At 43.2% G+C, this 11,939-nt stretch overlaps 1 protein-coding gene across 1 annotated transcript; it reads left to right on the top strand.

Moving 5' to 3' along the window:
* Nucleotides 1–455: 455 nt before the first annotated feature.
* Nucleotides 456–7,076, top strand: LOC308108657 (protein unc-119 homolog B-like; the record flags this gene model as incomplete). Its single annotated transcript, XM_080461794.1, has 5 exons — nt 456–687; nt 3,260–3,373; nt 3,657–3,756; nt 3,950–4,122; nt 6,964–7,076. The coding sequence occupies 5 exons, from the start codon at nt 456–458 to the stop codon at nt 7,074–7,076; spliced, it is 732 nt and encodes a 243-aa protein (XP_080317920.1).
* Nucleotides 7,077–11,939: the final 4,863 nt, after the last annotated feature.

The following is an 11,939-nucleotide window of genomic DNA, read 5'->3' as shown; positions in this document are numbered from 1 at the left end:
CCCAACCCAGACTTGAACTGGTGACAATGTGTTGAGACAAGACTGATGACCACGACACACTGATAAGCATTGACCCTGCAACTAATCGTTCCAATGGAAGCTTGCTTTTGCTTTTTCTTTTCTTGGCTTTTATTATTTATTCATCATTTCTGTATTGTATCCGGTGTCATGGTAACGCTGTAGTATCTATTCCTCTGATATAAATGGAGTGGTGGGATCGATCGCCCCCTGGTGGGAGTCTAGAGGCAGCACACGGCACTCTCGGCTGGCTCGGTTGGACGGGTTGTCATGGCAACTGCATAGCATGTGCGTACAAAAACAAGAGCCTGACAGTTCACCGACACTTCCACCGACACCCGACGTCCGCGGCGCCATCTTCTCCGCCTTCCGATTCCTATATCGTGCGGCTGAAACGGGGAGCGCGGAGTTGTGGGGGAAACCGCCGAGGGTCGACGATGAGCGGAGCCAAAGCCCGCAGCGACGCGCCTGTTGCTGAGAACGTCTCCGGCGGCGGGCACGGCACTGCGGCTCCCGCGCGGGACCGCAAGCCCGGCGGAGGGGTCCTGAAGAGGCTCAAGTCCCGGAGGAGCCAGGTGGAGAGCAGGCCCGTGACGGAGGAGGACCTCCGGACACAGGGCGGACGCATCACCCCGGAGGACGTGCTGGGACTGCGGGTCGCTACTCGAGGTTTGAGTCTGTGTGGACTGTTCACCCGGATGCTGCGATCAGATGAGAGGATGCCACACAGATTTGAGAAGAGTTACTGACCATGTCATCTCAGGGAGGTCTTCAATAAGGCCTCGATACATGATCAATACATGTCAGGATGCAGCATCCGTGTGTTTCACTCGGGAGTCTCCATCAACTCGAGGAATGACAGAAAACAGAGGGAAAAGTCTTTATTATAAAGATTTTTAGGGAATACACCTTCACAGGCCACTTTGTTAGAGACCTTCACACAGATTTGCTCGAAATTTTCAAGTAAGAAAAATGGAAAAAAAAATGTATATATATATATATATATATATATATACAAAGAATAGTCCCAAATGTGTGCAGACAAACAAATGAAATAATACATGAATGCAAATGTGTGTGATGCAGTTCAATGACATAAACAACAAGTTACAATAAAGTGGAGTAAGAAAATGACAGGAAAATAAACAAGGAGCAACTATGTTAAAGGAAATCAACAGCATGGGTTAAACAACATTGAATCAACTAAATAAACCATCATGACAAAATCACTTGCAGGCAGTTTTTGGACAAATGGTAAAGGCAACAAAAATGCAGCAACAATAGAAATCAGAATTAAATCAAATAGGAGGAATAAACAAAATATAGTTAATGTGGAGCAACGAGAAATGAAATGAAAAAAATGCTGGATTAACCGAGAGACACAAAATTAAACTAAATAAGACACTGTAACATCGACTGAATACAAGGGTGTCTTAGATAGTATTTGTGAAGAGGTCAATGATACCATGAGGCTGATATCCAAACCTGAGAGGCCCTGATAGAAACGCCTCCATAACCTCTTGTGTTCAGTTTGGTGGTGCCAAACCTTGGCGTGCTTGAAAAGTGATAACTAGAATTTTAGAATTAAAATCAACTCTTAAACACAAAGGGAGTCAACAGAATTAGGCAAAGTTGTTTTACAATAAATTTGTGTTTATTTTGAAAGGATGTTGTGTTTACAGATTCAAAGAAATGACCCTGTTTTTGTCCATCTCAAGCAAATCCGAGCATCAGTACCATTGTGAAGGCTGAATTTATTGCCGCGCTGGTAGTCTGGTTCTCATTAGAGTGAACAAATGTACATTGTGAAGTTGCTGGCGAGCAAAGTTTCCATTGAAATATGACACAGCAGAATGTTATTTGCTAAATGTGACTGTGCTGCTGTTAAAATGTCTGTCATGAGATAAATTATCAGACTTTATGTGGGAAGTGGCCTGTGCCTGCTCAGAGCCGACGCTGGACTTTAAAAACAAACAAACAAACAAACAAACAAACAAACAAACAAACAAACAAACAAACAAACAAACCTCCCAGCTTGCTCTCCATACAATCACACACAGACGTTTGGAAAAGCAGCCCATTCCATTAACGCTCACCAGAGAAGATGAGATGAACTTCCAAGAAAGCTTCAACATATATTTACAATTTCATGCCACATGAAACTGAAGCCCATTTTTTTCTGAAATGCTCTTTAAGATACGTGTGACGCAGTAAAGTGGAGTGAAAATTTTGGGAACCTATATGTTGATTAGGGAACTGGTGCAATCTACAACCTCAAACATTGTCTACAGATTTAGTGAACGCGTAGTTAAAATGAAACCTTTGAACCTCTCCAACAAGGCCCCCCCAAAACCGACCATTGTTGAGCGAAACATTTACGTATGTCAGAATCACACAGAATCACATAAGCTCCATTTCTACAGCGCAAAATGTGACGGGACGGAACGGTACGGTGCGGCAAAGCGCGCCGACACCAAACTCTGTTGCACGCCTCCACTGAGAGTACGTTCAAAATGTAGGCGGGATTGTGAGCGCCGTAGATACGTGAAGTCACAACAGTTGTCTCAGCTCGGGGCGGGACCCGACCCGACCCGACCCGGCCCGTATGAATCCTCTGTTGTTGTTTACATACTCCACTTAGCACCAGCTGCTTTGTTGACCAGTTGTTGTTTTGTTTTTTGGGGGTTTTTTTGCGCTGCAGCAGCAACTTTCACGTTGGTCTGGACAGAGCGGACGTTATTTCTGTACCAGCCACAACTTTTGCGGTGGGAACGCACAAAACCCCCCGAACCGTACCGTACCGGCACATTTTGTACAGCGGAAACGTTTTGTCATTGTTTTAGAAATAACACTAAAATAAGAATAACAAACATGAAGCTTTACCTACATCTGCTTAGGATAGTGACTGTTTACTTCTTGTGATCGATGGTTTTAGTGATCCGTCTCTTAATAATGAGGTATTTTGTCATGTCTGTCTCTCCGTCTCTCTCTCTCACTGCTCAGTCATGACACGGTAGCCACACAGCTTGTCTTATCTTATCTCACTTTACGATCATGTCTCTGTGTGCACGCATACAAAGTTGCGTGTGTCTGTGTTCAGGCAGGCCTATCTCATCGTGTCAGCCTTTGTCGGCGTCCACGCAGCCTCTCTGTGTGTGTGTGTCTGAGTTGTGTGCACACGGACTCGTGAGTAGAACTTCAGCGTTGCTCTGACCCTCTGTCGTGTGTGTCGGTGTTGCAGGGTACCTGTGCAAACCCGAGGAAAACATCTATAACATCGACTTTGTGCGCTTTAAGATCAGAGACCTGGAGAGCGACACCGTCCTGTTTGAGATTGCCAAACCACCACATACAGGTTACTGCAACATGCTCCTTACACTGTTTTTATTATTAAATTTGTTGTTGTTCTTTGCTCTGTAACACAGTTGTTGATTGTGAATTATCAAGCCAAGAAGTAAAAAAAAACAGATAAGAAAGAGTGTACGGACCCTGCAGATCACAACTCCCTACTGATTTTAAAATAAATGACTCAGAGCAGGATCCCGGCTTTGGAAACGTCCATCACTGCTTGTTTTGATTAAAAATAGTCTTCAGTGTGAGTCATGAAAGTCGTCTTGATCCAATCTTGTGGCCGTCAGATGAGGATGAGGAGAACAGGGAGGGAGATGCCAGTGCAGGTCGATTCGTACGCTACCAGTTCACCCCAGCCTTCCTGCGCCTGAGGACCGTGGGAGCTACGTGAGTCACTCACACACGCCTGTCTCGCTCCGCATGCAAACAATGACAACAACCGCGGCGTTAGATTCTCGCAGCTACACCCCCCCCACCCCCCCCACCCCCCAACCGACCATTGTCATACATGCTCTGACCGTCGTCATTACGCATTAACGCAAGACCCGCAGATCAAATGTCCTCGTGTCTTTTTCTCCAGGGTGGAATTCACCGTGGGGAACCGGCCTCTCAACAACTTCCGAATGATCGAGAGGCACTACTTTCGGGATCACCTGCTCAAGAGCTTCGACTTCGACTTTGGCTTCTGTATCCCGAACAGCCGTAACACCTGCGAGCACATCTATGAGTTCCCTCAGCTGTCTGAGAGCCTGGGTGAGTCATCTTTTCAAACCTCATAAACACTACGCGGACCCGGACATGCCACAACCACTGCCGGCTGGGACTGCACCGACACATACTGTTGTACAGATTTTAAGAGTCTCACTGTGTTTGTTGGACCAGTGACCTCTCCAGGTTGTATCCTTCCCTTTATTCACCTCGGATCGGGCCCCGGCACCAGCGTTTAAAGTTGGATAAAGTGATATCAGTGATGGCTGGATGGATCTTTGACCGCTTTGACAAAGTTATGCTTTAGCTTGGACTTTGCTAAAACTCACGCCGCGGCACGGAACCACAACAGGAATTCTCGGCAGGCGACTCGAACCGCTCAATTGACAAAGAATTCATCTTTTGTGTTCTGATTATAGTGATTTGGTAAATGGGTGCATTTTCAACAAAGATTTCGAGACAAATTGAAGGTGCAAGCAGCCTTGATCTGGACCGTCTGACTCAATGATAAATGTCGCTTGAGATGGCGGGAACAAAAAAAAATGACGGCAAAGTTCTGTCTCGACAAAAAGGTCATGTTTTATGGGACTTTACCCACATGTGTTACATCGTCTTGTTCGACAAGTTCTGATCTGCTCGTTTTGTCGATCAGAGTCGCGGTTTAGCCACAGTCGCCACTTGTTCGAGGTTTTCCCATGTCTTTGAATGAGAGGAGGCAGGCGGCGGGATTCGGCGTTCGGAACTTTGACGACTAATAAAAACAAAACTGCTCCACTGCATCAACATTTGAACAGAAATTTTGAGCAGGAGAGTCTCCTCTGTCATTTAATCTGGTTTTGAAGCCGGTACGATATTTGCCCTCAGAGGAGATAGCGTTTGCATGAGGGCCTTTCTTAGGGGGTGAAAATTGTATTTTGAAAGGCAAATTGCGGACTTCTTGGTGGATTTCGGTCAGGCGGGGTATCAGCGCGTGATTTTTAGGTCTTGATGAGACGAACAATTGAGTTTTGGTTTGATCTCCCGACGACATTCCACATTTGGGCACTCTGGGGGTTATTTTTTAAATTCCCTTAAATTTTTCGCCAGTCTTGATGAGCGTGCAAAATGTGTTGAGATTCTGAGCGTGTTTAGGGGGTCAAATTTGGGCTCAACGAGGCGTCGGGAATAAGATAAAACATTAAGAAACATTACAAATACAGTAGGGTCCTGGCCTTTCGTGCTCGGTCCCTAATAAAATAAAATATAAGCCATCTTTTCTGGAAATTAAATGCTTCACTGTTGGTTTTTGCACAAAACTCTCCAACTTCATTCCTCAAGAGGATAATTATTCAGGTCAGACCCAGGGTGGGATTTGTCCAGACACCAGTGTTTCCAAAAGATTCCTGAAATGCCTCCGTCCTTGTAAATTTTGGGAAGAATTCGCTTTTAAAAACCCAGAGTGGAAAAATTTTATTCTTTTGATGAAAGACACATTGTGAATCCAGAGTGAATTGTAGCAATTAGACTACTGTGGAAAATAAGAAGCTTACCGGCTGTTACAGAGTCGTTTACTACTGAACTACCGTCACCCCAAAATGCACCATTCAGTGTGAGACGACACTTGAGCAGCACGAAAGTGGGAGTAGATTCACAGTGAATTGATAGAATTCAGTCTAAAGCGTCGGCACCTCTACTTTGCTTTTGGTTTGGTTTTGTGCAGCCTGTCCCTAAAGTGCCTCCAATCACATTAGATGGAGAAATACGTTATCTCCTCCGCAGAAGGGGATACTTGAGCACATTGGTTATGATGTTATTATTAGGAAGACTCCACATATCCACAAAAAAACCCCAAAACATTTAATGTCTTCTGCTGACTTCACGTTGTATATTTTATCTATTCTGATTGTATGTTGGATCACCTACTAAGGAAAAGGTTCCTAATAAGCAGTAAAACATCAGTAAATCCCCTGTTACATGTTCAGGAGTCGTTATGGATTGTCTTAATATTTTACTAAATTGCCAGATGCTTCCTGAGAAGTCATGTACGCTTCATTTAAGTTCTTTAATTTAGGCTATGTTATTAGGTTTTCATGTCATTGTAGTTACGTCTTGACGCTCACTACTAAACACATCTGTCCCACTTGTTCAGAGCTGTGCCTCACAGTAAATGTAAATATGTAACATTTGCTTAAGTCGACATAAAGTTGATCACAGACGCATGTTGCCTGAAACACGAGGGAAAACCAAACATGACATTTCTTTCATCGTCACTGTAAAGAAATCCATTGTGGTGCAATTGTGCAAAAAAATATAGAGTTGTTAATGTGTGTAAAAATACTTCCCAGAGTTCAGCCAAAGCTAAAACGAGGATTGGATATTCAGATTTAGCCAAATGAAGTGGTTCTGTAAATCCTGACAGACGGCAGACGTTTGCTGCCAATGTTTTCTTCCAACAGCAAATCGACAGGCGATTAGCACGACGTCTGCTTCAGCTGCAACACACAACAAAGACTGTAAAGCCACAACTTTCAACGACACCTCAATCACGTTAGTTACTTTGGGTTGACGGAAGTAAATCTTGGCATGCGGAATCAAACATGATGCGCATGTAATTCCTGAAGTTGGACGGCACTGTAATGCAGTCAAATGGAGTACTGTCACTTTTTTTGATCACTTATTTGTATTTAATGATATGGTCTGTTCTTTATTAATTCCCTGTGGACTGACTTTTTTCTATTGTGGCTCATCCTTTCAGAGAACTTTGTGATTATCAATGGACAATTTGTGCATTTTAGCTGCTTAACCAATGTTGTGGTAACTTCCAGTATCTGTGCAGTACTACTTTGGTTGGATACTAAAAAGCCTTTACAGAGTCACTGACGCACATATACATTGTGTGTTTTGCAGTCCGTCAGATGGTGGAGTGTCCTTACGAGACCCGCTCAGACAGCTTCTACTTCGTGGAGAACAGACTGGTCATGCACAACAAGGCCGACTATGCTTACAGCGGAGGACAGTGATGCCTGCCAGCTCGCATGCAAACACTCGCACGCACACGCATACACGCGTCCTCTCACATTTATTGATAGGCGTACAGTGTACGCTCATGCATGCACACTGATGAACATACATGCAGCTGAAGGACTCACGCGACACACAGTTGAGCCGCCTCTGTTTGTAAAGGATTGCCATTCACTTATAGGAAATGTATTTTATGTTGCCGGAGGTTAAAATGAGTTAGTTAATTTATTTGCTTTTAATTACTGACGCTTATCGCTTTCATAGATAAAAAAAGAAAAAAAGAAGTGAGGCTCAGAACTACTGGCCTCATAACACATGTCTCAAACAGACTCAGCAGCTATTAGATAAATGGTTAGGCTCCTCTCAGCAATTTAAAAAGTGTCCTACCACCCATTCAGCACACACACACACACACACACACACACACACACACACACACACACACACACACACACACACACACACACACACACACACACACACACACACACACACACACACACACACACACACACACACACACACACACACACACACTCTCAATCCCCAAGTGACACACATAGTGTTTACGCAGTGTTTGTCAGAAGCAGCTGTTCTCAGAGCTACCGCCTCCACAATCCACTCCAGACAATATCGAGGGAGAAAGAGTAGAAAGCATCCACAAAAACACTCCTGTCAAACACACATGGTCACTCCGGCTGCAGCTCCCTCCTCTCCTGCGGCCCTCTCTCACACATCAACGATGGTACTGTATCAGAGTTCGACCAAAGCGCTCAGAAATCGTTACTCCATGTTTTGGTTCTGCACATTTTGCCTGGCCGATAACAGCATGAGGAGAAATCAGGTAATAGTTAACTATTGTGTAAATGTGACCATAACCTCACACAATGACCAGCCAAGAAGAGGGAATGTCATTCAGAAAGTGACAGATCGTATATCATGTTGCATGTGGTGATGTATGCTACAAAAGAGAGATTTTTAAAAAACAGATTTCCTATAATTCCGTGTGAGAGAAAGAAGAAGAAAGAAAAAACTGTACTTGGCCACGGATACTTAAATGAAATGTATTACTTTCAAAAAATAGGTTGTAATTAGCTGTCCTGTTCTGTTCTGATCACACATGTCTTAAAAAAAAAGAAAAAAAGAAAAAAGAAATCAGTCAAGATGGAAATGAAGTGGTCTTTCTTCTAGCTAGATAGTGTACCTCTTCTTTGTACTTTGTAAATTTTTGATGTTCGGGGTTTACGGTGATGTTTGTAAGATATATACATATGAATATATAATTATAAAGTTTGTAAAAAAAAAAAGTGATACAAGAAAATAAATGTAAGTTTTCACAAAATGTTTGTTTGTTTTTTATTCACGTGTGTTGGGGGAAGGGCCGCATGCTGCTCACAGCAGAAATATCATCAGTTCGAGTCTGAGGCCTTTTCGGTATGAGGTGTGCATGTTCTCTAGGTTTTTTCCAGGTGCTTAACACTTTTCATCCCATTTTAACCGTCAAACAACTGATTGAGTTGAATTGGTGACTGAAATCGCACATAGGTGTGAATGAACTGAATGATCTCATAGTCGGATGGATGGATGGATGGATGGATGGATGGATGGATGGATGGATGGATGGATGGATGGATGGATGGATGGATGGATTGTACATGTGAGATTTGGGTTTAATGATCCCATAGGTGGCCACGAGGAGGCGTTGTTGCACAGCAAAGTTAAAAGTGAGTGCTACCGAGTTCAGTTTAGTTCAGTCGAATCACGTTTCATTGTAAAAAAAAAAAAAGAAAAAAAAAAAAGAAAAGAGGATCAAATTCATTTAGTTTAGTAGTTTATTTTTTCTTTCCTGTGTACAGATATAGTCACATTGATTTTGGACGTTTGGATAAAGCTTCAGAGGAGGTCATGATTTCTTAATATTGGCTTTGGTTTCACAGCAGAGGGAATGTAACTGATAAAGATCTAGGTAATTTTGTGTCATTCCCCTCGTGCAGGCCACTTCAGCCCAGTATACAATACATTTTGAAATGTGTTCAGGGTCTGCAGCAGCTTTGATCCTCCACTTTTGGAGCCTTGTGGGATTTTAACACAATCTCCCTGTGTTTATTCTTTCTCAGGCAGGTTCTTCCTATCTCTCTGTCCATCTCTCTCTCTCTCTCTCTCTCTCAATTTCCATCTCCCTTTCCAGCTCCTGAAATCTCAACGTCTTTCCCCTCCCTTTTTTTCTTTTTCTGTTTTTCTCTCCACACCTATGCAGCTCTCTCTCTCTCTCTCTCTCTCTCTCTCTCTCTCTCTCTCTCTCTCTCTCTCTCTCTCTCTCTCTCTCTCTCTCTCTCTCTCCTCCCCTCTCACCTGGTAACCAGACCTCTGGAGAGGAGTGTTGAGTTTCCACTTTCCCAGAGAAGAGGACAATCTGAGCCACACAAAGACCCACAATGGACCCCCTCTGCTTTCGCCCTGTCACTGCACAGCTGCACACACACACACACACACACACAATCACACACACACACACACACACACACACACACACACACACACACACACACACACACACACACACACACACACACACACACACACACACACACACACACACACACACACACACACTTCATCCAGCCTCTGTTTTTCATTTGATCTAGTCTCTTCACTCCATTCTTTCTTTTTCTTTCTGTCATACTTTCCTTTCAAATCAGATTAAATCCTTCAGATTCCATTTCCACGTCACTTCTGGGTCCCTGCACTGTTCAGTGTTCTCGTAGATCCTCAATTATTTGTCAAATAATGTCCATTAATACCTTCCATTTCCCCGAGTCCAGTCTGAGAGTGTGTTGGATTGGTGCTGTGAGACATCAGACTTTCAGAAAACTGCTGATGGCCTGCTGGGGTCTCCCATCATCTTTAAATATTGTTGTGAATCTTTGTTTTTGCAGCTGAGGCAGCGAGGCTATGCACATGGGAAGCGGTCAAACATTTTTAATTTTATAGCAGCAATAACTGATTGTTGGACACAATGGAGCAGCAAAATTGAGGCGAAAAACGCAACACTGGCTTATTATCATGGCGTGATGGTTTAGGCTGTATCACCTACCCTGTTTGTATCACACAGTTTGAGCAGCTTTTGGGTGTTATTTTTCATTCATACCTCAAAAAAATATGTTACTTTCGCTGCTGAATGCTGCGACCCAGATCTGATTTTTTTTGTTCATATGTGACTCAGATCAGATTTTTATTTTTTTCATAGCAGCTTTGAATCACGTGGAACTTAACCTTTTCATTTCAAATTTAGGCCACTTTTAATTTGTGGTCCTAAATCAAATGCAGGTCACATTTTTTTATTTTTTTATTTCTCAGTATGAACACTTATATTGGAATTTATGCCACATTTAGGAGAGAGTACACGAGTTAGCCGAAGGGAGTATCATGCTGCCAGAGTGTTATGTGAAGGCGCTGACAGATGTAGTTAAAAGTAGCCCCTTGACATCCTGAAATCTTGCATGAAATCTGTTTTTGTGAAGCCATTCGTGCTGCGATGCCACCATTCCTGGCTCTGATTCCACATTCACACACACACACCTCCGTACAGAAGTAGCAGCCTGGGCTCCACAGAAAAAAAAACCCATAACTAACAATTTGGCTCACATTTTTCTCATCCTTGTCCTTGTTATCACCTGTTCCCAAATTTGCTGGCTTGTTCTGCTCGTCAACTTATAAATGAACATCTAAATTGTGGCTTCAATTTGACACTGACCACATTTTTTGAAAACAATAAGAACAGCCAAACCAAGAAAGTGGCGCCAATCAACAACTGCACATTGAGCACTCCGGCTTGGAGGGTGAGCCGGTGACTGCCTGCGAGCTGCTGCAGCTGGCTGTCTACCTGAAGTTACGCAAGAACTAGAAAATAATCAGCAAGAGCTAAATAGTGAGCGTTAACCTTGAAATCAGAGAGGCAATCTGAGCAGAAGATACTAAAGTCCCATGTAAGACTTCAGGACAACACATATGAAGTCAGGTCATTAGAGCTCCTAAAGATGAAACAACCTTGTGATATACTATATACATGATCAAGCCTGTGAAACTGAGCATACAAACATGATTTAGCATATTAAAATGGCCTTTATATGCTTATAGCTGATGTTCTCCTGTTTAATTTGATCTGTCACATCACTATATTTTCACACGATGAGTGCATGATGTATGCTGCTTGTGGCAGAGAGTTCCGCCTGCTTGTTGTAAACAGATATAGGAGCTGAGTTTCTATGTTTTCACACCTGCCGTTCATTTTCTTTTTTTCCAGTTATAACTAATGTACAAACAACAGCAACAACAACAAAGATAAGCAAGGGTGAGCATCTGACATTGTTGATGCACACAAGTGTTTTTTTTTTTTGAAGGGTTTGAAGGTGTTTCCAAGGAATGCTGGTCAAGTGGACAAAAGCACCCGTCACTCCTGACATTCCTGCCAGTGAGCGGTGAAAACAAACTGTCCATTTTACTTTAGTTTGTCAAGTGTTTCTGCTAACATTGTTCGCATTAAACTAAACGTGAAGAAATAGCATATTGAACACTTTCTTATATCGAGGATACAAGTGGACTCTCTTTTCCTGATCAACCCATGGATCCGTCCATGGACAGATTGAAGTTCTGTTTTGGACCCTAAAATGTGTGTCATTTTGTTTTAAGTGTGTTAATTGTTGACAACCTTGGAACAGGCAAAGCGTTGGTCCTCTCTTTGATCTCTGGAACCCCCCCCCCACAAGGGGTCCAGGAACCCATGGCTGGAAATGACGCTGCTCTATGCTTGCTTCTACCCAAGTTTGGACGGCAGGGTCGAAGCCTCTCCCAACTGACATTGG

This window comes from Lipophrys pholis (assembly GCF_963383615.2).
Source record: "Lipophrys pholis genome assembly, chromosome: 4".
Lineage (NCBI taxonomy): Eukaryota > Metazoa > Chordata > Actinopteri > Blenniiformes > Blenniidae > Lipophrys > Lipophrys pholis.
This window is presented reverse-complemented; position numbering and strand designations above follow the sequence as displayed.